The following is a 26,446-nucleotide window of genomic DNA, read 5'->3' as shown; positions in this document are numbered from 1 at the left end:
CCTCCTGAAATGCACCTGCTCTATGCCTTGGTTCATGGCACAGTGTGGGAAAACTTGACTATTCACCAGACTAGACCGTCCAGAGGACACATAGGATACTTTTGGTTAACTGCCACAGCACAAGTCCAGTAGGGTTGCATCCACACTGCAAAGCAATAAATAGACCTTGCATCTTGGGTTCTAGCTTGACTTGAGCTCTGCCCTTCTACCCCCATGGGGTCCTGGAGCCCTGGGCTCAAGCCTTAGGTTAGTGTGATTTGTGTGTAGACTGGAAGGGGTGAAAGAAGGGTTAGACTTGAGCCTGAGTTCAAACCCCAGGCTGACACAGCAGTGTAGACGTACCCTTAGAGTACAAAGTTAAGCCCCTGGGGCTCTCCCTTGCAGGACTGGGGGCCAGGTTTGCACAGCGTTGGAATTTGTACTGTAACCCAACCAGCTGTTGAAAATCTCGCTCATCCTTGGAGTGTTTTTTGAAGTCGCTCATCGGTTTTGCCAATCGCACCCACCCTCCTGCAGCCTGCACCTGCCCTGCGCACTCTGATTGCTACACGTCTCCCTCCCGCCCCTTATCCGTGTGGCCCTGTGCTATTGGCTGCTCTCAGTTTACCTGCCCCTCCCCCCCGCTCCGCGGCTAGGCTTTCTATTTTTCTCATTGGTTCAGGGCTCTACCTTGGAACCAATCACAATCCCTTTCACCTGCCCTAGTTTTCTGCCTGCTCTTTGGCGGAGGAGGAAAAAAGTTTGGCTTTCGGCTTCAACTTTTTAGTCAGCTCCGAGGAGGCCATCGAAGTGGGCAAAGCGGCCGTTTGGGGACTCCGTTAAGCCCCCCAAAGGATCGAGGAATTTATTTCAATGCAGTATTGCGCTTATTGCAACGTCTGGAGGCAATGCACCGATTGCATCAACTGCATTCTCTGCATGCCTTGCTGCTGTTGCAGTAGTTGTAAGCATGGCAGCCAGCAGTGATTGCATTAGCCGGGGGCAGTGCATGCTTTGCATTAGCTGTATTCCCATGTATTGCACTGCTTGGACAACTTGCTCGCTTTGCAAGCACTAATTGCATTTGTCGTATGCCTCGCACCAGCTGCATTCAGTGCACCAGTTGCGTGCCCTGGCCCGGCAGCATTAATCTCTGCAGTTGGGTTAATTGCACGGGGGCAGCATGACTGCCAAGCAGCGCAAAGCAGGCAGAGGACGGACTGAGAACAATGCTGGGGCTCTCGTTGCTCCGGGCCGGATGGAAGAGAGGGCGGCCGGGGGTCCCAGACACAGGGAAGCCTGGGCTTGGAGGTGCCGAGCCGTGCTGGGGCTGCTGCTGCTCGGAGTGGCCGCTGCCGGGGTGGCCGTCCTGGGCTGGCTGCTTGTGCACCAGCTGGAGACGCTGGAGCAGCTGGGAGAGACCGTGGAGAAGCTGCGGGGCCGCCTGGAGGAGCTGGAGGTGGTGAAGGAGCAAGTGCAGAGGACGAGAGAGCAGGTAGCGGGGTGCTCGGGGGTGCAGCTTAGGGGGTGGGAGTTCGCTCTCCCTAGCTGTAGTTTGTATTCTTCACCTCTGAGCCCCTTGTGTGTCCTCCTGGCCTGTTCTAAATCAATGTCCTCTTCTATCTCTGCACCCTGGATATCCTGTCTACACCCCATGATCAGAGAAACGAGGACCAGCCGCTCCCGAGGCTCCCCCAGCTGTGTGCAGGGTAAGGGAGGGAGGCTTGTGAAAGAAAGTAGGGCTGTTACTTTTGGTCCAAAATCAGGAACATACTTGAGAATGATGATGGACGTCACACAGATAGAATCCCCAAACTTCCCCCCCCGCCGCCGAAATTCGCAGCTATGGTGTCCCAAATTGTAACTATCCATGGATTAGTGGGACAGGAACGCATATTGTGTGAGCTGAGACACTAGGATGGTTTCTTCTCTTGACCTGCCTGCAGCAGGACACGATGGGTTAATAGAGCTGACTTCCATATTAGGATGGAAATGTGCTCAGTCTGTGTATCAAGCATTCTGTGGGTGAATTTAGTGGCATGAACAAAGGAACTCTGGCCTGGTTGTCAGTCTCTTTATTACACATCAAAGGTCCAGGGTGAGATGCACTGGGGAGTAGGACTGGAATGGTATTGGGCTTAGGGGAGCTGGCATTACTGTATGGAGGAAGCTTCTTGGCATGTACCTGCACTGTTACTGGGTTTGTCCAATTCTTGCTATTGCAGGCATTGAAATTCATTTGTGGCTGTGTGGTAACGACTCACTAAAGGAGTGTGCCTCTTGGGACAGAGCTTCTACCCATCTGGGACACACACATTCTTCCCCTGGTTCTCTCTCTGGGGCAGTGCAGCTCCCCACAGTCCCTTGTTCTGGGCTCTGTAATTGTGGTCCAGCCCTACGTTCCTTCACTGAAGTTACTGAGACCATCATGTGTTGGAGGGCAGCAGAATCTATTGCTGCTTATCATCAAGTGCTTGGGCTGCATGTAAGGACGGGTGATGTCTCTATATGACATAAGCTTTAGACACATTTGGCATATGCACCACAAATTATTTCAAGTGCAGTGACTCAGGTCAGTGGTTCTCAACCAGGGGTAAGTGTACCTCCTGGGGGTACTCACAAGTTTTCCAGGGGTACATCAACTCATCTAGTTATTGGCCTAGTTTTACAACAGGCTACACAAAAAGCACTAGCAAAGTCCGTACAGACTAAAATTTCATAGACAATGATGTGTTTATTAGGGTTACCATATTTGAACATTCAAAAAAGAGGACACTGCATGGGGGGGTGTCGGCCTCACCCACAGTCCTCCCTCCCTCCTCCCACGCTCCACCCCCACTGCTCCATGTCCCGCCCGCTCGGCCCTGCCACCGCACCCCTCCTCACTCCCTGGCCTGCCGCTGGCTTGCTGCGTCCCTCCTCAGTTCTCCACCCACTGCTCGCCTCCTCCCACCTGCCACTCACCTCCTCACTCCCCTGCCAGAAACCCCCATGCCCACCCCGAGAACCCCTGCCTGCCGTTGGCTCGCTGCTTCTTGCCTCCTCATCCCTGCCTGCCCACTCACTGCAGGCTTGCTCGCCTCTTCAACCCCCGCTGCTGGCCTTCCCCCCCCCCCCCCCTCACCTACATAGGGTGACCAGATGTCCCATTTCATAGGGACAGTCCAAATATTTAGGGCTTTTTTTTTATGTGGGTGCCTATTAGCCCCCACCCTCTGTCCCGATTTTTCACACTTGCTATCTGGTCACCCTACACCTACTCAACCCCCGTTGCTCACTGCTCGCCTCTTCACCCTCCCCGCTTGCCAACTCATCCCTCCTGCCACAGGTCCCTCTCGCGCCTAGGATCATGGGCAGCCGAGAGGTCTCCACATGCTGCGCCCGCCACAAGCGCACGCTCCGTGGCTCCCATTGGCCAGGAAAAATGCCAATGAAAGCTGCCGGAGCCGCGGAGCGGGGCTTGCAGGTGCCGGCAGCGTGCAGAGAGCCCTCTGTGCGACCCCCCCCACCCCCCTCCGACCTGACCCAACCCTAAGATCCAGAGGACCTGCCGGGAGGCGAGGTGGGGAGTCCTGGCGGCGCTTACCTGGGGCGGCTCCAGGGAAGCATCCGGCAGGTCCCTCTAGCTCCTAGGGTTGGGTTGGGTGTGGGGGGCGTGGAGGGCTCTCTGCTCGCTGCTGGTGCCTGCAAGCCCCATCCCCACCACTCTGATTGGGCAGGAGGGAGCCGGTGCAGCATGTGGAGACCCCCTCCGCCTCTGTGCCTAGAGGCCTCCCACACCGCAGTTTCCTGCGGGCGGGTGCTGGGAGCTGCCCCTGGAAGCGCCGCCAGCCCTGGGACTTTGGACTTAGGGTTACCATATGTCCATATTTTCTCGAATGTTTTTTGATATTTTAAAAATTCCGGACGGTGATTTGAGAACTAAAAAGCCGGACATGTCCAGGAGAATACGGACGTATGGTAACCCTATGTTTATACCGCTCTGTGTACTATACAATGTAAATAGAGTATATCCCAATTGATTTATTTCATAATTACTGAAAAAATGCTTACTTTCTCATTTTTATCATATAACTGTGCTGTGACACTTGTATTTTTATGTTAAGTTTAAGTGAGGTGAAACTTGGGGGGTAGACAAGACAAGCGAGACTCTTGATGGGGTACAGCGGTCTGGAAAGGTTGAGAACCACTGTCCTCTGCATTCACCGCAGATGAATACCAAGGTCTTCAAAATAGCCCTCAAAAGAGGGCTTACATGTGTGATGGGTTGGATCACAGAAACCACCTGGGAGCTGCCGCCCGACGTGCCAAGACTACTTTTACCCCTGCTTTCCCTGCCAGCTCAGGACCCCAGCACCCTGTCTTGCTGAGCCAGACACACCCGTCTGAATTACTTGCCCCAAAGCTGCAGGTTTACCTGAAAGCCGCTAACAGAACTGTGCTTGTCTTTAGCACTCAGATGCCCAACTCCCAATGGGGTCTAAACCCAAATAAATCCATTTTACCCTGTATAAAGCTTATGCAGGGTAAACTCATAAATTGTTCTCCCTCTATAACACTGATAGAGAGAGATGCACAGTTGTTTGCTCCCCCAGGTATTAATACATACTCTGAGTTAATTAATAGGTAAAAAGTGATTTTATTAAATACAGAAAGTAGGGTTTAAGTGGTTCCAAGTAGTAACAGAGAGAACAAAGTAAGTCACCAAGCAAAATTAAAAAAAAAATTGTGCAAATCTATGTCTAATCAAACTGAATACAGATAAAATCCTCACCAGTTCCAGAAGGCTCCCTTTTACAGACTAATCTCCTTTTAGCCTGGGTCCAGCAATCACTCGCACCCCTTGCAGTCACTGTCCTTTGTTCCAATTTCTTTCAGGTATCCTGGGGCGGGTGGAGAGGCTCTCTCTTTAGCCAGCTGAAGACAAAATGGAGGGGTCTCCCAGGGGTTTAAATAGACTTTCTCTTGTGGATGGAGACTCACTCCTATCCAAAGTCCAGCTCCAAGATGGAGTTTAGGAGTCACCTGGGCAAGTCACATGTCCATGCATGACTCACAGTTTTTACAGGTAGCATCCATTGTTTACATGCTACCTTGAATGCCCTCAAGTAGACTTCTTGTGTGGATTGGAGCATTCCAAGATCCATTGTCCTTTAAGTGTTTCTTGATTTAGGTACTTAATTTCAACATTCCTTTCTCCAGGAACTGACCAAATGCTCTACTAAGGTTATTTAGAAATTAAGCCAGTACACAGCCAACATTCATAACATTTATAACTTCGAATACAAAAATGATACATGCATACAAATAGGATTAATACATTCAGTAGATCATAACCTTTACCGAGATATGTTACATGGCATATGCAGCATAAAACACATTCTAAGCATATTTCCATAAAGCCTTATGAGAGGTACCATCACAACGTGGTACCTAGGTATTGTCGTCCCGTCTCTTCTCTCCCCCCCCCCCCTCGGGATGGGTTTTACCCTTGGTAGGCAGGCATTGACGGGCCAGTGGTCTGACTGAATAAGACCAGTCCTCTGCCCTGCTTTTGAAAGTGTCCAATGCCTTATGCTTCAGAGGAGGGTGCTGGAGAAACCTGTTACTTGCTTTGTTGGTTGTGTTGAAGCGAGCTTTGTTGGCTACAAAATGAAGACCCAAATCCTCTCTCGACTTCCTGCTTGGATGTAGGCTACTGCTTTATAGTGGTTATGAGTATAACGTACTGGCAGGCTTTGCCATTTTGGCTTCTTATCCTAGGAGTGATGTCTTGTCTCTTTAAAACCTCACTTTATGTAATGGGAAGGACTCCATTAATGACTCAAGAACAGCCATGCAACTCCCTGGCCCCCAGCTATGAAAACTTTACAGGTTGCTGGTTAATGTATAAAGCACAAGCTGAAGACACGTTATTTTCTTAATGCTGCACCTTGAGTCCCATAGGCCTATTTCTCCCCTCCCCCCCTGCACACCTTTTAAAAACACAGTATTTAGAGTTTGGTAGCACAAAGGGTGAGGTGGAATTAATTCCCTATCAATTTTTCCCCCCCTTTTTAATCCTGCTAGTGTATTGACAGTTGGTGGGAAATGGTGGCTGGGCTAGAGGATCAGGAAGGAAATGCTCGCTGTTGATCAGTAATTAGTCCCCTTGCTAAGCTGTGAACAGAGTTGCTGAGTGAGCCGGGGGGGTGGGGGTGGGGTTGCCCCTGCTAGTCGTCCTCTGTCAGAAGGTTGTTATGGCCTGGCCCATAGTTGCCGTGGGAAGGAAAATGGGAATGGAGGCTACAGAATGACATGCTGACTGATATTGTTTCCTTGTGCTACCAGGCCCCCCACAGCTTGCCTCTCTCTCTCCTTGGGGCAGGGACTGTTTTTTGTTCTGTTGCCTACAGTGCCTAGCAGGATGGGTCCCTGTCCATGACTGGGATTCCTACACACGGCAGTAATACAGCTAATCTCTAACAACAGAGGAGGCAACAGATACGCTTTCCATTGTGGAGGAGAGGAAAAGGGGTGTGTCTGGTGCTAGTTGCCATATTGGGGGTGTCATCGTACCAGACCCTCTTCTCCCCCCGCCCAGCCCATGTGTGATTAGACTTGTGTGCATGCATGCACCATGCTTGTGAGAAATTTCACATCTGGGCTGTTGTTCACAGCTGTCTATCCAAGACTCTGAATATGCTGGAAGGAAGGAGGCATCCCTTGGCAGCTGTGCCATGTTGTTTTCTAACAAGGGGCAGGCACCCAAACATGAACCCGTTTTTTTTTTAAAGCTCTGTGACTCTGCACCTGATGTATTCACAGCAGTGTGAGGGTCCACTCCCTGTGGAGTGACTCTGCATTACTAGGGGTCTATGCTTGTGTGGGTTTGTGGGCAGCGCTCTCCCTCACTGATAGGCCACGTGGCTAGAATTTGCAGAAGGACAGAAGCACCCACAGCTGGGGCCAGTTTTTTCAGGTGAGCTTGGCATATTGGGAGCTGAGCTCTCCTGAAAATTTAACTGTAAATGTCACAGTGGGAGCTGCTGGGTGCTGAGCTTTTTGGGGGGAGGGATAGCTCAGTGGTTTGAGCATTGGCCTGCTAAACCCAGGGTTGTGAGTTCAATCCTTGAGGAGGCCACTTAGGGATCTGGGAAAAAAATTGGTCCTGCTAGTGAAGGCACGGGCTGGACTAGAAGACCTTTCAAGGTCCCTTCCAGTTCTAGGAGATTGGTATATCTCCAATTAAAAAAAAAAAAAAAAAAAAGAAAAGCCCAGCACTGTGCATGCTCCCCAGTGTCTGCAGAGACTCTTCAGTGAATGTAACCATGCTGTTATCTTGCATTTATAGGTCTCCCTTAATCCAAAGCGAACTACATGCACCTAACGCTGCCAGAATGCAGCACCACCTGGGGTAGAGGATAGCAATTGACTAGTGGACAGTCAATCGCAGAGCTGAGACGGTGCAAGAAATATTAATTATCCAGTGACCAGTGGAGCAAACTCCTGCTTTCAGACAGGTCTTTGGTCTCTACTCAAAGCCCAACGCGCAGGAAACTACTGAGAACTGTATTTATCTATCTTGACTGGTCAGAGTTGGTCCTGCTGGGATGTGAACCTATAGCTCCAGAAGTGAAGATGTTTTACATCAGAGACTTCAGAGCCATCCCTCCTGGCCTGAGAAGGCGATGGGGTATGCTGGCCACAGACTCCAAAATCATAGCATCGGGACAACAGAATGTAACCTCGTCCCCTTCTTCCGAAACTTGCGTGGGAAAGCCCCACTCATGCCTGGGAGGAGAGAAGTATATTTTCCACCTCCTGCCATTCAGTGGCTGTTGGTTACTACTAATATCCATCTGCTTGTTCAGTTTCACCAAAACTGTGGAGTGTAAAGCAATCCAGCAGTGACTGCACAGTTGTATTTGCGTAACTCTGCATAACCAGTCAATGCTGCCAGGGTTCCTTCCCCACTCTGAATTCTGGGGTACAGATGTGGGGACCCGCATGAAAGACCCCCTGAGCTTATACTCTATTAGCTTAAGTTAAAACCTTCCCAAGTCACAAGTTCCACCTTGTCCTTGATCGCTGCCACCACCAAGTGATTTAAACATTCAGGGAGGGCCTACCTCCCCCAAAATATTCCCTCCAAGCCCCTACACCCCCTTTCCTGGTGAGGCTTGAGAATAATATCCTAACCAATTGGTTACAAAGTGAGCACAGATCAACCCCCTTGGGTCTTTAGGACACTGAAAAACAATCAGGTTCTTAAAAGAAGTTTATTTAAAAAAAAAAATAAAAGAATCACCTCTGTAAAATCAGGATGGAAGATACCCTGTGAAAAGTTAACAAAAAGATTCCAAACACAGAGGATTTCCCCTCTAGGCAAAACTTTAAAGTTACAAAACCAGGGTTAAACCTCCCTCTTAGCACAGGGAAAATTCGCAAGCTAAAACAAAAGATAATCTAATGCATTTCTTTGCTATTACTTACTATTTCTGCAATACTAGATGCTTAGTCCAGATATTGCTGAAGGAGATGTATTTACCCTGCCCTGGTTCCTTTGCTGACTTCGAGAGAACAAAACAAAGACACAAACAAGAACCTTCCCCCACAGATTTGAAAGTATCTTCTCCCCTTATTGGTCCTTTTGGTCAGGTGCCAACCAGGTTATCTGAGCTTCTTAACCCTTTACAGGTAAAAGAGGAATTAACCCTTTACAGGGTAAAGAGGGATTTTATGCTACCCTTAACTGTATGTTTATGACAAATGCCTACACAGAAGTAAAGTGAATACAGTTGGCACATAATCCGTTCCAAAGTGGTCCATCATTTTAAGTAAGTAAGCACCTACAATTCTCCATTCACATTCACTTTTCCTGGTATCCTACCTCTGTTGCACAGCCCAACGTGCTTCTGGGCTGCTGTTGTAGCATATTATACCTGGGGAAAGGGCTAGAACAATGTGTTCCCAAGTGGCCACTGATTTTTGGTGCCCAACTTGAGACCTCTCAGATCTGATATCGTTCCCCCCCCCCCCCCAAATCAGTGGCCCCTTGTCACTCAGGCCAAGGCTAGATGGAGTGCTAGAGCTGGGATTAAAACCCTTCAATCCTGACTTGTGGTCTCCCTAGTTTAACTACTAGAGACTTCTGTATGGTGGTGGGTTGACCCCTCTCTGCGGTTGGAGAGTACTGGTAACTTTCCAGCTGGCTGCACTGTTCTGAATGTAACTAAAATGAACTAAGTTCTCTGGTCTGGACACTGAAAGCATTTGCCTTCAGCTGTTTAGATTTGTTGAGGCCTTTCTTTAAGGGCTAGTGCAGGTTCTCGGAGGAATTTCCTGTCCCTTTATAAGAGTTCCTGTTTATTTAGAAACACGCATTGCACAAAAGTGTCCTAAATCAACCCCAGATGTGCTACTTCTGCTGCTGTTCCCTTGCATAACTCTACATTCCATCCCTGCATGCTTATCACAGTCACAGTAACATGCTGGGGGAGGGCGGGGGAACAGATAAGCTAGCTGACTTCTGACCTGTCCACGGGGCTTTCACTTGCTCTCTAGTTCTTTCTGTCAATGCAGTCTTGTCTCAACAGGGCTACTCGCCTCCCTTGCTAGTTAAATATTTAATAAGGCAGTTTGTCCTGCTGTGGGTAAGGTTTGGGTAATAACCCTTATACATTGATCCTAGTTAGCAGATAACTCATTGGTCACTGACTGAACACTGCTCCAGCAGCCCCCTCTTGAATTCCTTTCTGAGAGGGCTGGAGGCTAAGGAGAAGTGAGCAAGCTGGCAGGAACTGTTAATCTGAAAGCCTGTTCTCTGCACTGGCACTCTGCAGTGTTACCAGAAGCAGTTTCATAGAATCTTCGGGTTGGAAGGGACCTCAGGAGGTCATCTCCTCCAACGCCCTGCTCAGAGCAAGACCAATCCCCAACTAAATCATCCCAGCCAGGGCTTTGCCAAGCCTTAAAAACCTCTAAGAAAGGAGATTCCACCACCTCCCTATATAACCCATTCCAATGCGTCACCACCCTCCTAGTGAAAAAGTTTTTCCTAATATCCAACCTAAACCTCCCCCACTGTAACTTGAGACCATTGCTCCTTGTTCTGTCATCTGGTACCACTGAGAACAGTCTAGAGCCATCCTCTTTGGAACCCCCTTTCAGGTAGTTGAAAACAGCTATCAAATCCCCCCTCATTCTTCTCTTCTGCAGACTAAACAATCCCAGTTCCCTCAGCCTCTCCTCATAAGTCATGTGCTCCAGCCCCCTAATCATTTTTGTTGCCCTCCGCTGGACTCTTTCCAGTTTTTCCACATCCTCCTTGTGGGGTGGGGCGCAAAACTGGACACAATACTCCAGATGAAGCCTCACCAATGCCGAACAGAGGGGAATGATTACGTCCCTCGATCTGCTGACAATGCTCCTACTTATACAGCCCAAAATGCCATTAGCCTTCTTGGCAACAAGGGCACACTGTTGACTCATATTCAGCTTTTCGTCCACTGTAACCCCTACGTCATTTTCTGCAGAACTGCAGCCTAGCCACTCGGTCCCTAGTCTGTAGCAGTGCGTGGGATTCTTCCATCCTAAGTGCAGGACTCTGCACTTGTCCTTGTTGAACCTCATCAGATTTCTTTTGGCCCAATCCTCCAATTTGTCTAGGTCCCTCTGTATCCTATCCCTACCCTCCAGCGTATCTACCATTCCTCCCAGTTTAGTGTCATCTGCAAAGTTGGGATGGGGGGGGATCTATGACCCCAGGACAGACAGATTATTGGTTTGGCAGGAAGGACTAGCCAGTTTGGTAACGGGATACAGAGTCTTCCATTCTCAATCAATAGTGACTGGAAGTGATTGCCAGCTCTCAGCTTTCACATATGTGAAATGTGTGAGGGGGGCCAGTCCAGGACCTGGTGGGCAGATCTGCCCGATAGAATCCAGGCAGGCCTTGGGATACCACCATGAATTTACCAAGGTAGACTCCCTAAACTGGCCTCTTTGCTGGCAATTTCTGCGTAGAGGCTGAAAACTCAATAGACCACCAGGCGACCGAACCCCAGAGGAGTTCCCTGCAGGGTAGGACTGAGATGTATTAGTCGGGGTGGGGAATGCACTTCCATTGCTTAACTAAAGAGCTCTGTTCTCCAGGACTGTACCCGCTCCTGTGCTCCCTGTCTGTCACTGAAGTCTTCATATTCCAGTTTAGCAAGCAAGGACTTTTTTTTTTTTTTCCCTTTGACCCACCTAAACAAAATGCTGTGCAGCTGATAGCACTTTATCTATAGCTAAAATCAGCCCACTAAAAGCTAGAGTTCCCTGGTTCTGGTGCTCCTGGCTGTTTGTAGTGATAGCAGGTTTAAAAATAGTTTAGGTTTTTGGGTTTTTTATTTGACGTCCTTTCAATTTTCCCCCATTAATGCTGAGTGTTTGTTTCCCGCAGCTCCTGCCCTGAGAATAGCCTCTGCTTGCACACAAGAACCTTGAAACGGAAGCAAAGAGCAGCAAGCATCCTAGGGGCCACCTAACCCCAAACAGAAACTGCTTCTCAGGGGGTCTTTTTAAAAATCTGTTGATTTTCCTGACAGGTTTGCTTTTAATGAGTGTTCAGCTCTGTAAGATGGTAATATAGATGTCTGTGCTAAGGTGGGACAGCTCTATTTTAGGAAAAAATCGAGTCCATTAGAGCCTACAATTAGACTGTAGCTTAGTCTAGTGGGTGATGACAGGCTGCTAAAATCTTTTGCAGCTCATTTCTGGGATTTGCCCGGTATAATCCTAAACCCTGTAAATGAAACCTGAGATTGAATGTTGTGTACTGGTCCCAGCAGCTACAGCCTCCTGACTGAGAAGCCCCTTGTATTTTATTTGCATCTTTTTTGAAGCCTGTTGTATGTTGCTTCTTTCAGTATCAATACCAGAGAGAGAGTGGCACAGATTGTGGATTAACACCTCCCAAAATGGAGGGTTGGTAGGCTGGCTGGCTGCAGGGTGTTTGTACTATGGCTGGACACACTGAAATCTGGCTTGATGTTTAGTTGATTTGTCTAGTTTTGTGAAATGTTTTCACAATTAAAAAAAAATCCCTTTTAAAATGTCTAAATATTCCCTGCTTGTTGGGAACCAAATGTAACCTTGGGGAGAGCCTGAAAAGACGTGGCCTGTAAAAGCAAAACTGACTCTGTTTGTTTGTTTTGTTATCCAAGTGTGGAGGGAAGTAGGGGCGGCACTGGATTTTTACAGTGTGTCACGTCCAATGATCATTCTAAGGGGCTGTAAATGCAGAGATGAAGGAACTTGCTTACAAACAAGTTTTAAGCTGATGGCTCCATTGAGCACTTGCTCTGCAGAGACCCCTCCAGATCCCTGCCTGTGACTCTGGAACAACTGTAGAAGAGGGCCCCAGAGAACCCTTCCTGGGTTGGTCTAATGCATGTTGTGATGGGATGTTTTGTGCCAAAGCTTCAAAAGCGGCACATTCATTTTGGGTACCCAGCTTGAAACACCAAGGTCTGATTTTCAGAGGTGCTGAGCACCCCCAGTTCTGGCAGGAAGTCGGTGGGGTGTGAGATTTGGCTTTCAAAAGGTGTCACCACTTTCTTGAAAACGCTGGCTGCCAGAGTTAGTGTGTGCTCAGTGGATCCCCATGTTGTGCAGACAGGATCAATAAAGCTCCTAGAAGTGGCCCTTACTGCATTTTGGTGCTTTGATATCTAGACATATGCACACTTGCAAAATCCTCATTACAAGCTATATATAATTTTTAAGGCGCTCCTAGTAACCAGGGACGTGACCCTGGCAGCAGCAAGCCAGCCATTGCAGTTGAGATGTGCAGCCAAAGTTGCTCTCGAAATTTCTGGTTCTCAGTTAAGCTTGCTCTGCTGGCTTTGCCAGTGGTTCAGGCACTAGCCTGGGACTCGGATGACCTGGTTCAGTTTTCTGCTTTGCCACCATCTTCTTGTTTGATCTTGGGCACGTCCCAGGGCTGGATCAGCAAAGGTACTTAGACACCTCAAGGGTCAGATAGGCGCCTCTTGGGATTCACAAGAGCTCCTGAAGCAGGCGAGGTGCCTGGCTGGAGTTTTGAACCCCATGAGGTGTCTCTCTGCACCTTTAGGTACTTAGTACCGGTGCAAATCTGTGTCTCGGTTCCCCACTGTGCCCCATCTGCCCCCACCCAGGGTGTGTGAGACAGCAAATCCATTACAGACTGTGAAGTGCTCGGATACTGTGGTGTTGGGGGACCCACACAAGTGCCTACGATTAACCCTTACTACCCTTGTAGTTAGGACCAGGCTAATCCTGGCCCAAATGCCTCACTTTCTGGTTGACCTCTCTCGGCCTAGGTCTTAGAGAGAGGCTGTTCATGAGCAGCTGCTGTGACTGGAGGTGGGCAGGGGCAGCGGCAGCAGACTCTTGGTGCTGTGGTGCCTGCTATTACTCCTCTTCCTCTCAGGACTTGGCTGCCGTTGGAAGGATGGGGTCTCCTCTCCTCCTGTCCCTGCGCGCGCGCTCTCTCTCTCTCTCTCAACCCATTCTTCCCACTGAGGAGGCTTTACCCCATGCCTTTCCTATTGGTGGCCAGTGGCAGGTGTCCCAGGCCTGGCCTCGTCTCTCTGGCTGTCCCCAGGTCCCAGAACACCCTCCTCACACTCTCTCTCTCTTTCCTTCCAAGCTGTCTGTCACAGCGGAGCTGGAGCGGCGACTCTCTGACCTGGAGCTGGCCCAGATGCTGTCTAGGCAGAAACTGGAGCGAGCCTCTGCCGCTGCTGAGCGCATCGTGGCCTCTGACCCTATCAGCAAGCTTGCCGCCTTCCAGGTGGAAGTGAAGCAGGCCATCAGCGAGCTGAGAGGAGAGCTCCCCTCTGGGACTGAGCTGCAGAGCCAGCTGGAGCAGCTGAGAACCACCGAGTTGGAGATGCTGAGGCAAGAGGTGGCTAGGCTCTTGTCGTCGGGTTCCAGGCTGGAGCAGAGCGTGGCCTCATTGACCGGCTCCCTCACCAGTGCCCAGAGAAGCCTGGAAGAGAAGGCTCATAGCCTGCAAGCCATGCAGCAGGAAGCAGAGCACGCGAAGGTGGCTGGCGAGAGATTGGAGAACGACATTGGCTCCCTCTCAGCCCGGACCTTCGTCCTGGAGGGAAGCCTCAACCGCACCACGCTGCTGGCACGTGCCCTGCAGCTGCAGCTGGAGCAGAACAGCAAGGCTCTGGCTGGGCTGCAGGAAATGGCCGCAAATCAGAGCGGGAGCGACAGCTCTGAACCTCGGCAGCTGGAGAACCTCCGGTATGATGGCCACTTGAGGCTGATGTTTGTTACGTGTATTGCAGTAGCGCTGAGAGGCTGGGCCCCATTGTGCTAGGTGCAGTACAAATGGTCCCTTCCCTGGAGCATGGGATTTGAACATCTCTGGCCAAGTGGAGCCCTGCAGAGCCCTCGTCACAGAGGGCAGAGCTATGTGCCAGATCTGAAGGGCTTAACAGCAAAGCAGGGGTGGCATTATTGAGGGGACATGGCTAAAATCAAGGGGATACAGTTCAGAGCAGAGCGTTTGCCCTGAATACAAGAGAGGCTTCCCGACAGACAGACCTGCCTGGAGAAGTCTCTGGAGGGAGGTGGCGTTCACGCCATCGCTTGGGACACGCACAGATAAACTGGGTGGCTATGCTGGCGCTAGCTTAATCTAGTTAGCATGGGTAATAGCAGCGAAGATCCAGTGATAAGCTTCAGCACAGCCTAGCAATCAGACTACAAGTCACTGGGGCTCTGTCTGCTAGCCCACTCTGAAGCCTGTGCAGCTGAATGAAGAGCTGGAGTGAACTGTAGCCTTCTTCAGAGGCCATTAGAAAGCAGTCTGCCTCCTCCTTGCACTCACTGGAGGCTTGTATCTCAGACAGCCACTCAGCGTGCGAACGCCCAGTGGCATGTGAGCCAGCTCCATGGGGACCCGTGGGTCTTGACTCTGTTCTCTGGGCCTTCCAGGGTGCAGATCCAGCAGCTGAAGATGGAGAGATCAGCCACACAGGAGCAGGTGAATGAGGCACTGCACAGCATTGCTGACCAGAGGAGAGAGCTGAAGGGCAGGATCTCAGAGCTGGAAACAACTATTCGTGCTCTTCAGGGCCATGTGACTCAGGTGAGGACTCCGGGCCACCATGCTATGGTCACTCCACTGTTGCCTAGGGAGAGGAACAAGCAGTACAGTAGAACCTCAGAGGTACGAACACCTTGGGAATGGAAGTTGTTCTTTCAAAAGTTTACAACTTAACTCTGACTTAATACAGCTTTGGAACTTTACTGTGCAGCAGAAAAATGCTGCTTTTAACCATTGTAATTTAAATGAAACAAGCACAGAAACAGTTTCCTTACCTTGCCAAATCTTTTTTTTTTAAACTTTCCCTTCATTTTTTAGTAGTTTATATTTAACACAGTACTGTGCTGTACAGTCTGATTGTGTACTTGTGATTCCAAATGAGGGTGTGGTTGACCAGTTGGTTTGTAACTCTGGTGTTCTACTGTCCTGTTAGAGCTGGGGGAGACGCTGGCCGGGTGTCATAGGAGTTCAAAGATGAGATACAAAGCTGTCTAAGGGGTTGGAGGAACGAGCGTGATTCGTATTACATGATGAAGAGTGAGAGGAAACAGCTGCCCATGAGAACAGGCCGGGCCTGGCTATCGATCTCAGAAGGGCTGGAGGATGGGAGGGGGGACACATAGGTACTGGCTTTCTCCAGGCCCAGGGGGTGCTCAACCCCCCCGCTCTGCCCCAGGATCTGCCGTCTTCTCCCAAGTCCCCATCCCCGCCCCACCTCTTCCTTCCCTTCCATCCCCTCCCCTGAGCATGCCTCATCCCTGTTCCTCTCCCTTTCTCCCAGAGCCTCCCGCACACTGTGGAACAGCAGGCGGTAGGCACTGGGAAGGAAGGGAAGGAGCTGATTGGCGGGGGCTGGCAGGAGGCACTGGAGAGGAGGAAGGGGGGAGCTGCCTGCTGGTGGATGCTCCCAGGCTGGAGCACCCATGGAGTCGTCGCCTATGCGGGGGACAGACATGGAATTGCAGATTTAAAAATGATTGCAACTGATGTGCTGTGATCACTGTAAAATGCTGTTACTTCAGGCGGTGTAGGGCAGGCTGCATCCAAAGAGATGGGTCTTGATGATACATGTCCTGCAGAACGCACAAGTGAGGGCTTCTGCATCACAGCTCTGCGCTGGGCTCTGGAGGTTTATCGGTTTGTAGCGAGCTGGCTGGGCTCATGGAATGTGACGTTATTTTGGTAGCAGAATCCCCTGGTTTTACTTCCCAGCAGAATTTCTCAGCTCTTGGGTGTGGAGATGCGGGGGAGCTTTACAGCTCAGTACCTGGATATCCTTTGGGGAGGGGGATCTGCAGTACAGTTAGTCACATGAGTTTCTGGGTTGGGCCTAAACCCACCAAAGCAAATACCTGCAGTGAGGAGGAATGCTGGAACTGGGCTTTAGGAGCCCTAAGAGTGCAGATGTGGGCAGTGCTGCTCCCTGCAGTGCAGGAGGATGTGCAGGTCTCGGAACCAAAAGCAGAGGATTTCAGTCTCCAGTGCCTCTCGCGTGCTTACTTTGCTAGAAAGCCCTTCACCTGGCCCCTCCCTGGACCCTGCGGGAAGTGGAACTCTCCAGCGGTGCCATCTGCAAGCAGGGAATATCCAGGCAACCACATACACGGGTGTGTGAGAGCCCCTTGCAGGGCGAGAAGCGCGTGTCCTTGGCTAGGAAGTTGGGATAGCTCCCAGCCCCACAGGGAGGTCACAGCATGTGGCTGTGACCATGCCTCTCACCGTGCACTGTTCTGAGGAAGCCTGTGCCTGGAGCAAAGAGTCTGTCCCATGCCCTGGATTTCCTCTCTTTCTTCAGGTGGAGCTGGGCATGGTCAGTCTGAACACACAGCTCTCTGGTGCGGTGGAGCAGCAGCTGCAGGGTCTAAAGCTTGGGATGGCCAATCTGGAGAGCAGCCTGGGCACCAGCCTGCAGCAGTGTAAGAGCAAAATCCCTTCCTCGAGCATGGGGGTGGGCTAGGGGGGACCCACAGACTGAACGATGTTGGGAGCCACCCCTGCTGCGTGTTCTGCTTGCTCATCAGATGGGCATGTGCATGCATCTCTCTGCATGCTGCTTGGGAACCAGAGATGGAAGCCAATTGGGTCTCTTCTCTTCCAGTGCTCGGTGGCTCAACCTTGTGCAAACTTCAATGGTTGGGGGATGTTTGCCCCCGGGCACGGGAGGGGGAACAAGTCCATAGACCATCGAGTGCACTGTTATTGCGGCAGTCGAGTTGTCCGTGAGCTTTGACACCAGCCCAGCAGGCCCCTTTGGCTGTCCCTGCACAGGCTCTGTTTAACCTACCCCCTGCCCTCAAAACACCCAATTGGAGTGATTTCTGACTAGCACAGAAGATGCTGAGATCTGTCTTAAGCCCACGCTGGGTCCCAGTGCCTGCTCCCATCACTGTCTGTCTAACAGGGTGTTTGTGCAGCAGGTCCCCATTGCGCGTGTCCATTGTTACCAGATTTGTCTCTTACTTTTGGGTATGCTCATTTATTAAGAGCAGCAGAGAGTCCTTTGGCCCCTTATAGACTAACAGATGTATTGGAGCATGAGCTTTCGTGGGTGAATATGAAACCTCATTTATTAAGGTTACTTTTTTGGGGTGGGGGGTGGGGTTCTGTAATTCCATCAGTGTATTGCTTGTGTCACTTGTGTTCTCACACGGAGCCCTGCTTCTCCCTGCTGCAAGTTCCCTCCCAATGGAGCTATCCTGCAGGACCTTGGTTCCCCAGGGCTGGGTTCGTACTCGGGTTCGTACTCACATTCACACACACTCACTCACGCTCTCTCTCAACTGGGTTAAGCAGCACTTCCGAGCTGACCCCTTCTGTGCCCCTGGACTCAGCAGGCTGGGTCATGCAGCACTTCCAAGCTGCCACCTTCATATGTCCCAGGTAGGAACCCATGTGATGAGCAAACCCCAAAGGATTTTTAGGCACTGCAGGGATCTGTAGCTTAGGTATGAGGAGCGTTGCTGCAAAGCGAATGGGGACGCCAAAAAATACCCACAAGGGTTGGGGAAGAGAGGGAAGCAACCAGCTTAATCATGGAAGTTATTTATTGCCAGGTAATAACCATACAGGGGAAGCCAAACAAAACAGTGATGATATTAAATCTAACTTGCATTTGATTATAAAAGTCAGGTTTAGAAAACTATAACTGATCACACAAGTCAGGGTCAGAAGGCTACACCTAGAGAGAGAGGTGGGTTCTCACCACTCCATGAAGCTTGAATTGATCGAGGGTCCCAGGTGGTGGTGGTACCGAGGGTCCAGAGTGCTGGAGACAGGCAGAGCCCCCAGCATGATCAGTCAGGAGAAGATGAGTTCCCAATGGAACTTATGCAGATATTGGATCCAGGCTTCAGAGCACTTACTTGAGCCATGGGTAGGGGTTTTTGTAGGGACACAACAATGGTTCAAGGGAGAACACTAGATTTGTTTATGGGTAAACTGTTGGCTCAAGGGACAATACCAAAGTTGTTTTGTTCAGGCTAGACAATGGGAACTGATCATTCCTGGCTATGGGCAGTGTTCCTTGGAGGGAGCTCACAATGCAATTAGGGAGCTTCACTATTTTGGATACCAATAAAGGATATGAGGAAAGCGGTGGATGTGATATAGCTTGACTTTAGCAAAGCTTTCGATATGGTCTCCCACAGTATTCTTGCCAGCAAGTTAAAGTATGGATTGAATGAATGGGCTATAAGGTGGATAGAAAGCTGGCTAGATCATCAGGCTCAATGGGTAGTGATCAACGGCTCGCTGTCTAGTTGACAGCCAGTATCAAGTGGAGTGCCCCAAAAGTCGGTCCTGGGGCTGGTTTTGTTCAATATCTTCATTAATGATCTGGAGGATGGCGTGGAGTGCACCCTCAGCAAGTTTGCAGATGACACTAAACTGGGAGAAGTGGTAGATATGCTGGAGGGTAGGGATAGGATACAGAGGGACCTAGACAAATTGGAGGATTGGTCCAAAAGAAACCTGATGAGGTTCAACAAGGACAAGTGCAGAGTCCTGCACTTGGGAAGGAAGAATCCCATGCACTGCTACAGGCTGGGGACCAACTGGCTAAGCAGCAGTTCTGCAGAAAAGGACCTGGGGATTACAGTGGACGAGAAGCTGGATATGAGACAGCAGTGCGCCCTTTGTGCCAAGAAGGCCAACGGCATATTGGGCTGTATTAGTAGGAGCATTGACATCAGATCAAAGGAAGTGATTATTCGGCACTGGTGAGGCCATACCTGGAATATTGTGTCCAGTTTTGGTCCCCCACTACAGAAGGGAAGTGGACAAATTGGAGAGGGTCTGGCAGAGGGCAATGAAAATGATTAGGGGGTTGGAGCACATGACTTATGAGGAGAGGCTGAGGGAACTGGGATTGTTTAGTCTGCAGAAGAGAAGAATGAGGGGGGATTTGATAGCAGCCTTCAACTATCTGAAGGGGGGTTCCAAAGAGGATGGAGCTCGGCTGTTCTCAGTGGTAGCAAATGACAGAACAAGGAGCAATGGTCTCAAGTTGCAGTGGTGGAGGTCTAGGTTGGATATTAGGAAACACTATTTCACTAGGAGGGTGGTGGAATCTCCATATTTAGAGGTTTTTAAGGCCCAGCTTGACAAAACCCTGGCTGGGATGATTTCAACCCTGTGATTCTATGATTTATTACTAGAATTGGTCTGATAATTGCCGAGCTGGGTGTGTGCAGGTGTGGGTTTATTAACAGCTGGAGCAGAGATCCTCCATGCAGTGCTTCCCTGCTTTTCTGGTCCCAGAATTCCGTGGGGTTCTTGCCTTGGAATCTCTGTTCTCCATTCTGTATGCTAATGGGGATGCCTCCCTGTCCCATCCTCAATGAAAATGAGGCTAGGGGAGTTTCCTTAATCCTGTCCCCCTTGTCTTGGGGGGTGGGGGGGTGTTAGGTGTGTCTCCCACGGCCTTTTCATTGCTTTTTGTAAGTTTTTCTTCTGATTGGCTGCGGTTCAAGGAGAGGCTGGGGGGCGGGGTCTTTCGTGAGTCAGGCTGGGTACTGCGCCCTGGTTCCCTAAGAACACACAGCTGATCGGTAACGCCATCAGTGGCTTTGAGTGTGAGGAAGGATTGTGGGCTGGCCGCTGCTGCTTCAGCCCTCATCAGGGTGCCAGGCGCACCACAATGTGGTAGCTGCGGGTGGCAGGAGGAAGCATAGTAGACCTCTCACCCAACGTGGGGTGAAAGGCCTCTGTGTGGGACTGGCATGAAGGGTAACAAAGTAACTGGAAGCCTTGTGTGTTTGCGCAGAGGCTTTGGAGAGCAAAGGGCAGCCTGGCTTGGTGTAAGTCCATGGAGGTCAGTGGGGGGTCACTCCTGGGATGCATCTGTCCCCTAGGACTGTTTCCTTTGGGAAGGAGAATTGATGATAGAGGTACATGAATAATAATTGAGCTAGAAGGTCCATCAGCCTCCTAGTTACCTGGTAGCATGCTAAGAGAACAAGGGGACTCCCCAGTGAATTTCAGAAGCAGTGCACGTTAAAATAGCTAACAAGGAATTTTCATGGAGTGTGTAACCAACCCTTGGAACCCACTGCTGCAGGACAGCACTGGCTGAATGCACTTCCCCCAAAGGATTAGACACTGGCACCAATAGAGCAGCAGCTGCAGTTAGCCTGGAACATTTTTATCCCGGTTGTCTATGAGCCAATGAGCAGCTGTGGTGAGCGAGACATGGCAAAGCCTGCAGGGACAGTGTGCTTGGGTGGGGCGGGACGTGGTAAGAGTCTCTGAACCATCTGAGACAGGTGACATTCCATATATCTTAATCCAAATTTGCAGCTAAATTTTGTTATCCAGTAATATCCACAGGGGGGCACTGTGGGACTGCGAGTCCCCAAAGCTGTTTGCACGGGAAGGCAGCATGGAGGCTTCTTTACAAAATCAAATCTGATCTCAGTCCCTGGAAATCCTGATGAGGACAGGAAGGGTCTTGATTGAATGAGTCCTTAGGGGCTTCTCCAGATACCTGGCAGGGGTAAGGGGTTCTCTGTGGAGGGGAAGTGCCCTATTCTGTACCACAGAACCTCTGAGAACAGCCATGCAAGTGGTTTTTCCTCTTGCCTCCCAAAGGGAAGCACGTCATGGTGAGCAGAAACGGGTCTCTGCCCTCCTGAGGCAGGCTCTCCCCCGAGTCCAGGGCTTCCTCGCCCTACAGGGTCCTTTCACCTGAGGAGAGCTGAACGTTGCTCCCTGTGGAGCTGCCATCTGCCTGCCTTCCCTCCCCGCTCAGGGCTGAATGTTCCTCTCCCAGGCACCCAGCCAGGGAATGACATGAGACCCTAACCGCAGGCTAACTGGGTCTCCCTGTCACACTAGAGCAGTGGGGAGTGGCTGTGGTGCCTATGGTTACTGCTCTGGGTTTGGCTACAGCCAGAGCTTGCGACTCCAGACCCCCTGGTTATAGCAGATTTGAATTCCGTTGGGCTCCTGACACCTCTCCCTGGGTTGTTTTTCTTGGGGTCCCATCCCCTGTCCTATCCTCTCTCCACTCTGGGCATAGTTCCCTGATGCTGTGGTTCCCATTCCCCGTGGAACACTAGTTGGTGAGAATGTGCCACATGTCACTGTGCCTTAATGAGGAGCCCCTCTAATTGTCACAGCACTGATCGCTTTTCCTGGAGGAGCGGGCGTTCATCTCTAGTGATGGCATGTTCCTTGCCCTGTGGTGTGCCAAGCATTCCCATGACTTTGTGCTGTAATACCAGATCTCTGCTCAGGGCTGTCACCTTCCAGCCCCTTGTGGTGGTGCTTCTCCAGGCTAAATGACTCCTATCTCTGCAGTCTCTTGGTAGATCTCTGCTCGCTGAGACTCGCTGGAGGGCACTGAAATTGACTGTGATATGTGCAGTGGCCATCTCCAGTCCCTGCAAAAATGAGAAGTCCCCTGAGGGTGGAGCGCACTGGGCTTTGCAATGCTTATGCCCCGTACCAGAGAGCACGATACAGTCCTGCTGCCCTAAAGTTCCTCTTCCCCCTTGCACAGGAATGCTATTGACTAATATGGTGGACTGGTGGGAATTTAAAGCTGCGGGACTGTGTATCCCAGATACACCTTCCTCCAGGGCATGGTACAGCTGTGATGGTGTAAATAGCTCGGTCTCTGAGCTACCTAACTCTGGCTCTGCAGTTATGGGTTGCCGCTCATGGTGAGGGAGGATATACAGAAATGGAGTGTGTAATGGGACAGTGTGTTGGGTCAGTGGGAAGACTGGCTTGATGCCCTCAACAGAAGGGGAAGGAAACTAACCTCTTGCTTCCCCTCTCTCTCCCTTGCCCCCGTCAGGTCTCTCAGGAGAAGTACAGACCCGCTGTGAGACTGAGGACGGCTGTGGGTGGCCGCGCGTGCGCGAGGTCAGCTTCCCGCACCGTGTCCTGACCCAGCCCGCGATCATGCTGGGGCTGGTGGGGCTGAGCACTCGCGGCTCCGTGGGCATCTCGGTGAGAGCTGTGGACGTCACGGACTCTGGCTTCAAAATACACATCGCCAGCGTGGGCAACCAGTCCCTGACCAGTGCCAGGGTCTCTTGGATGCTGTGTGCCTAGACAGAAAGCTGTGATGCGGCCCCTGGAGCAAGCAGCTGGGGCAGGGGGAGTAGGGGTTACTGAGCTGGTGGCGTCTGCTTTCCTTGGACACAACTGTGGTTTGCTTTGGTTTTCTTTAAAGTATTTACAGCTTACAAGGAGTCCGTGTAGACGGGATCCCAATTAATAGCCCTTCTCTTGGGAGCTGTGTACCGCCACGTAATGGCAGGCTGAGCAGCCCCAGGCCTTGCCGAAGGCTCCTGGAAAGTGCCGCTGACAAGATCTGTCTTAAACTTCCAAACCTAAGTGCCTAAACTGAGCCCACTAGCTATATGCACATGTGCAGCTGTTCGTGTGTGCGTTCAGCCACGCTGCATCTGCAGATGTGCGGCACACTCGCACGAAAAGATGCACCACACGGCTAATGGCGAGGGAAGTTGAGCACCTGGGTCTGCAAAGTTGGCCAGTAAACATCTTTATTTAGGGGTTTTTTTGTTTTGTTATTTTCAGTAGCAACAGTTGGAATATTCTCCTGCTGCCCATTTATGATTCTACCCTGTGCTCTGCATGTCAGACGTGTTTAAAACTTATGCAGAGATGATGCTAATGGCAGGATGCAGCCAAACTACCAAAGATGTAGGACTACCTGTGTGTGTATTTCCAGCTGGAATTTCCTGGCTGAGCCAGTTTCTCCTGGCACAGTGTGAGCTTGCCTATACAGCAGAGGGCATTGCTAGTCAGGGCTGCTCATCCCTCGCAGAGCTATGGCTTCTCGTACTCTGAGCCTTACCCTGGAAGAGATGGACAGTCATGCTAAGCTTTCTTGTGGCGTTGCAAGGTGGACTAAGACTACTAGCCTTTTCTGGACCTCTTATCTCACCAAGTGAAACACCAGAGTGTTCAGACCACTCCAGGTGTACTTGCTTGTCTGCCTAATTCTGCAGAAGGGAAGCAGCTGTATTTTAATGTGTACAACTCTCTCAGAAGAAGGCTCTGGAGGCTGCTAATGGTTTGTCAAGCCTGCTGACCTATGCCCAATACACCTGCTGCCCTACTCTCTCTTTTCTTCTTCCCTTCCCCCCTACCCCCAATCCCCGGAAGATGCACTGGAGCTCTCAACACAGCAGGCTCCAGGGTAGGAGAGGGGCCTGCAAAGCAGGTTATGGGTCCACCATGAGACACCTTGCAAAGATGGGAGGTGTGTGCAATGCCACCCCTGTAGTCCTAGTTTGGAGGTTGTGTGTCCGGTGGTGGTGGGTACAGAGACTCTCAGCTGGTGCTACATATGTACCCCATGGAGATGCGTGGGTCTCAAATTGGCAGGGTTGGGGTTGAGCATTGTGCCTTCTGTGGCTGAAGATCAGAACACAGAGGCTGCTTCTTGTCAGAAAGAAAATCTAGTGTTCCCCAGATTACCAGCTGATGTGGGAGTGGGGGTTTGGAGTGACTTCAGTTGAGTGCTAGGATAGCTCCACTCTAGAGTCACAGAGGAGACAATCTGCCTAAATTGTTGTCGTCTTCTCCTCCACATGTTCACTCTGCACTGACTGAAAGGAGGAAGGACAATTTTGTTAAAGCACAGAACTAGGATGTTGGAAATCCATGTTCTGTTCCTATCTCTGCCACACATTGGCAGGTGGCTTGCCCTCTGCGCCTGGCCTTTGTAAAGTACCAAGCGATTCCTGCTGTCTGCAGGCAAACGTAGAGATTTTTTTTTCCCCTGAAAAAGCAAATTCTGCAAACTGAAACACTGTGATTTGGAAATGGTGCTGCCCTGCTTTATGGGAGCTGTAGTTCAGATGTCTGTTCCCATTCTCCTCTAGACTGCTTGGATGCACTCTGGTAAATTATAGTTTTGTATGGGGAGCACAGCCTATAAAAGAGAGGGAATATGAGGCTGCATTTACCAGACAAAATATTTTGGGGTTTGGATCTATTTTTGGTGGGAAAAATCAAAACTTTCTGTGTGCGTGAATCTATTTTCCAACAACCATCTCTAGTGCCAATTACTGTTTCTAAGCTCACTTGGTGCCATCAGCTGGGACACATGGCAGATGCCTTCCCATAATGCCTGAGGTGTCCTGTGGGGATCCAGAACATTCTAGCATTGTCTCATCATCTGAACAGCGCTGACAAGACTGCTGCTACCCCGCTCACCAGGACACTGGCTGCAGAAAAGGAGGTGGTGCACTGAAAGCTCAAGCTAGGAGTCGTATGATGTGGGGGGATGGCAAATGGCCCTTCAGCTCTTCAGGCTGTCGGAGGGCAGAGAAAGGTGCCAAAGCAGCATGTTCCGCTCGGAGCGAGTGGGGACATCAGAACTCCGAGGACAGGCTACAGGACACAACTAAGACTCTGAAGTGACTTCTGGCAATGAGATCTGGGAGCCTGAGCAGTGCCTGATGCTGCTTCGCACCCTTGCTGATCATGTGTGTATTCAGCCCTCCTCAGCAGAGGGTGTATTGACAGTGCCTGAGGACCCCAAGGAGAAAGGGAGGGGGGGGGGATTCTGGGCAAAACATGTAATGCCTCCAGTGTCGGACAGGAAATGACATTTTTTTCCAGTTGCTTCCATGTGCCTAATGCAGCTGCAGACTTTCCCCTGTCCAGTGGGAAACTGCTGCTCTGCAGCTATCCATAGGCGAAGGAGCTGCTGCTGTTTGTTCGTGCCTGAGCTGCAGGAATCGCATCTGTGACTCAGCCCCGTGGAGGCCTCGAGGTTTGTGGGCCGTGTGCTTCAGCCTCTGGCACGGAGCTGGCTGCCAATTCAGGAGGCCGCAAGTGCTGAATTGCCAAAGTTGTTTTAGAAACCGAGCAAATGGGCACATACCAAAACCTCCCTCGGGTGGATCTCTGTTGGCAGTGCGATATTTGGCCTCATCCCCAGCGTGCCTTGCTCTAAACCGGTTTTCTGCTCAGGTGTGGGCTCGCATGGCTTCATGCAAAATGGAAGCGCTTTCCCTGAAATGGCGGAGTGCTGCTCTGTGGGATGGAGTGGGGAAAGAACATGGTGGGTCAGAACAGGGAGCGCTGTATGCAAACCATCAATCCTCTCCTGGGCTTGAGAGCCTCTGGGGCCACAGCCACCCTCCTTGGCATCATGCTCATCCTGCCATAGGGTTCCCCTGCCTAAGGGTGAAGTACTTGGGCCTGTAACAAAGCAAGCCTCCCATTCAGCTGACAGGGAGTTTTCCCATTTGTGGGGAACATGGAATCTGGCTTAACGTTAATTCCGAGTTGCTCTACAATGTCCACGTATGTAGCCTGGCTCCGATCAGACTCCTGGCTCCTCTCGTGCTGGCGAGGCCAGCACAGCCCTTTGCTGAAGCTTTTCTGCAAGTACTGAATAAAAAGCAGGGTAAAAGTCTGGTGTAGCTTTAAAACCCTCCTCTCCTAGGGCCCAGCTGGCACCTAAGAAACTAACTGGGTGGTGGTTCTTGTGCCAGGCTGGGTGTGGAGACCCTCTGGTGTTTTGGATTGTGTCCCATTTCCATTTAGCCTAGGTCAGTAAAAACTAACTTGCAGGTGCAAGCAGAACCCCTGTAAGCCAGATTTAAGCTGATGCCAGTGCCTATGCTCCCACCCCACACAGTCTTCCACCAGCGTAACCATAATGAACCAGTACAACTGCTGGGTGTAGGCAAATGCCAAGTTGCTTTTGGTGCAAGGCTTGTCCATGCACAGATCCTTCGAGGCAGCATCTAACCCAAAAGTTAAATGTCTCTGCATTTGCTATATCTAATGGATGTGGGTCTCTTTCCATTTTACATTTAAGAGAAAACTAAAGTCACTAGCTGAATGCAGCAGAGCTGGCTGTATTCAAGTCCTGTGCTGTGGGAGCTGCTGCTGCAT

At 50.8% G+C, this 26,446-nt stretch overlaps 2 protein-coding genes across 4 annotated transcripts in view; both read left to right on the top strand.

Moving 5' to 3' along the window:
* Positions 1-26,446, top strand: part of LOC123369342 (maestro heat-like repeat-containing protein family member 7) — a 1,253,347-nt gene that overhangs the window by 461,733 nt on the left and 765,168 nt on the right. The gene's annotated exons all lie outside the window — the stretch shown is intronic.
* LOC123369348 (myosin-11-like) lies at positions 667-25,958 on the top strand. 2 transcript variants are annotated; one of them, XM_045014855.1, is made up of 5 exons: positions 669-1,474; positions 13,640-14,247; positions 14,944-15,097; positions 16,851-16,971; positions 22,356-25,958. In XM_045014855.1, the coding sequence occupies exons 1-5, from the start codon at positions 1,163-1,165 to the stop codon at positions 22,613-22,615; spliced, it is 1,455 nt and encodes a 484-aa protein (XP_044870790.1). In that variant the 5' UTR covers positions 669-1,162; the 3' UTR covers positions 22,616-25,958. The 2 variants fall into 2 exon arrangements, with proteins under 2 accessions (XP_044870791.1, XP_044870790.1); XM_045014856.1 differs by lacking the exon at positions 16,851-16,971 and having other exon boundaries at positions 667-1,474; positions 22,356-22,585.

Source organism: Mauremys mutica, chromosome 4, assembly GCF_020497125.1.
Source record: "Mauremys mutica isolate MM-2020 ecotype Southern chromosome 4, ASM2049712v1, whole genome shotgun sequence".
Classification (NCBI taxonomy): domain Eukaryota; kingdom Metazoa; phylum Chordata; order Testudines; family Geoemydidae; genus Mauremys; species Mauremys mutica.
Note: the sequence above shows the minus strand (reverse complement) of the source record. Positions and strands in the feature narration are given on the sequence as shown.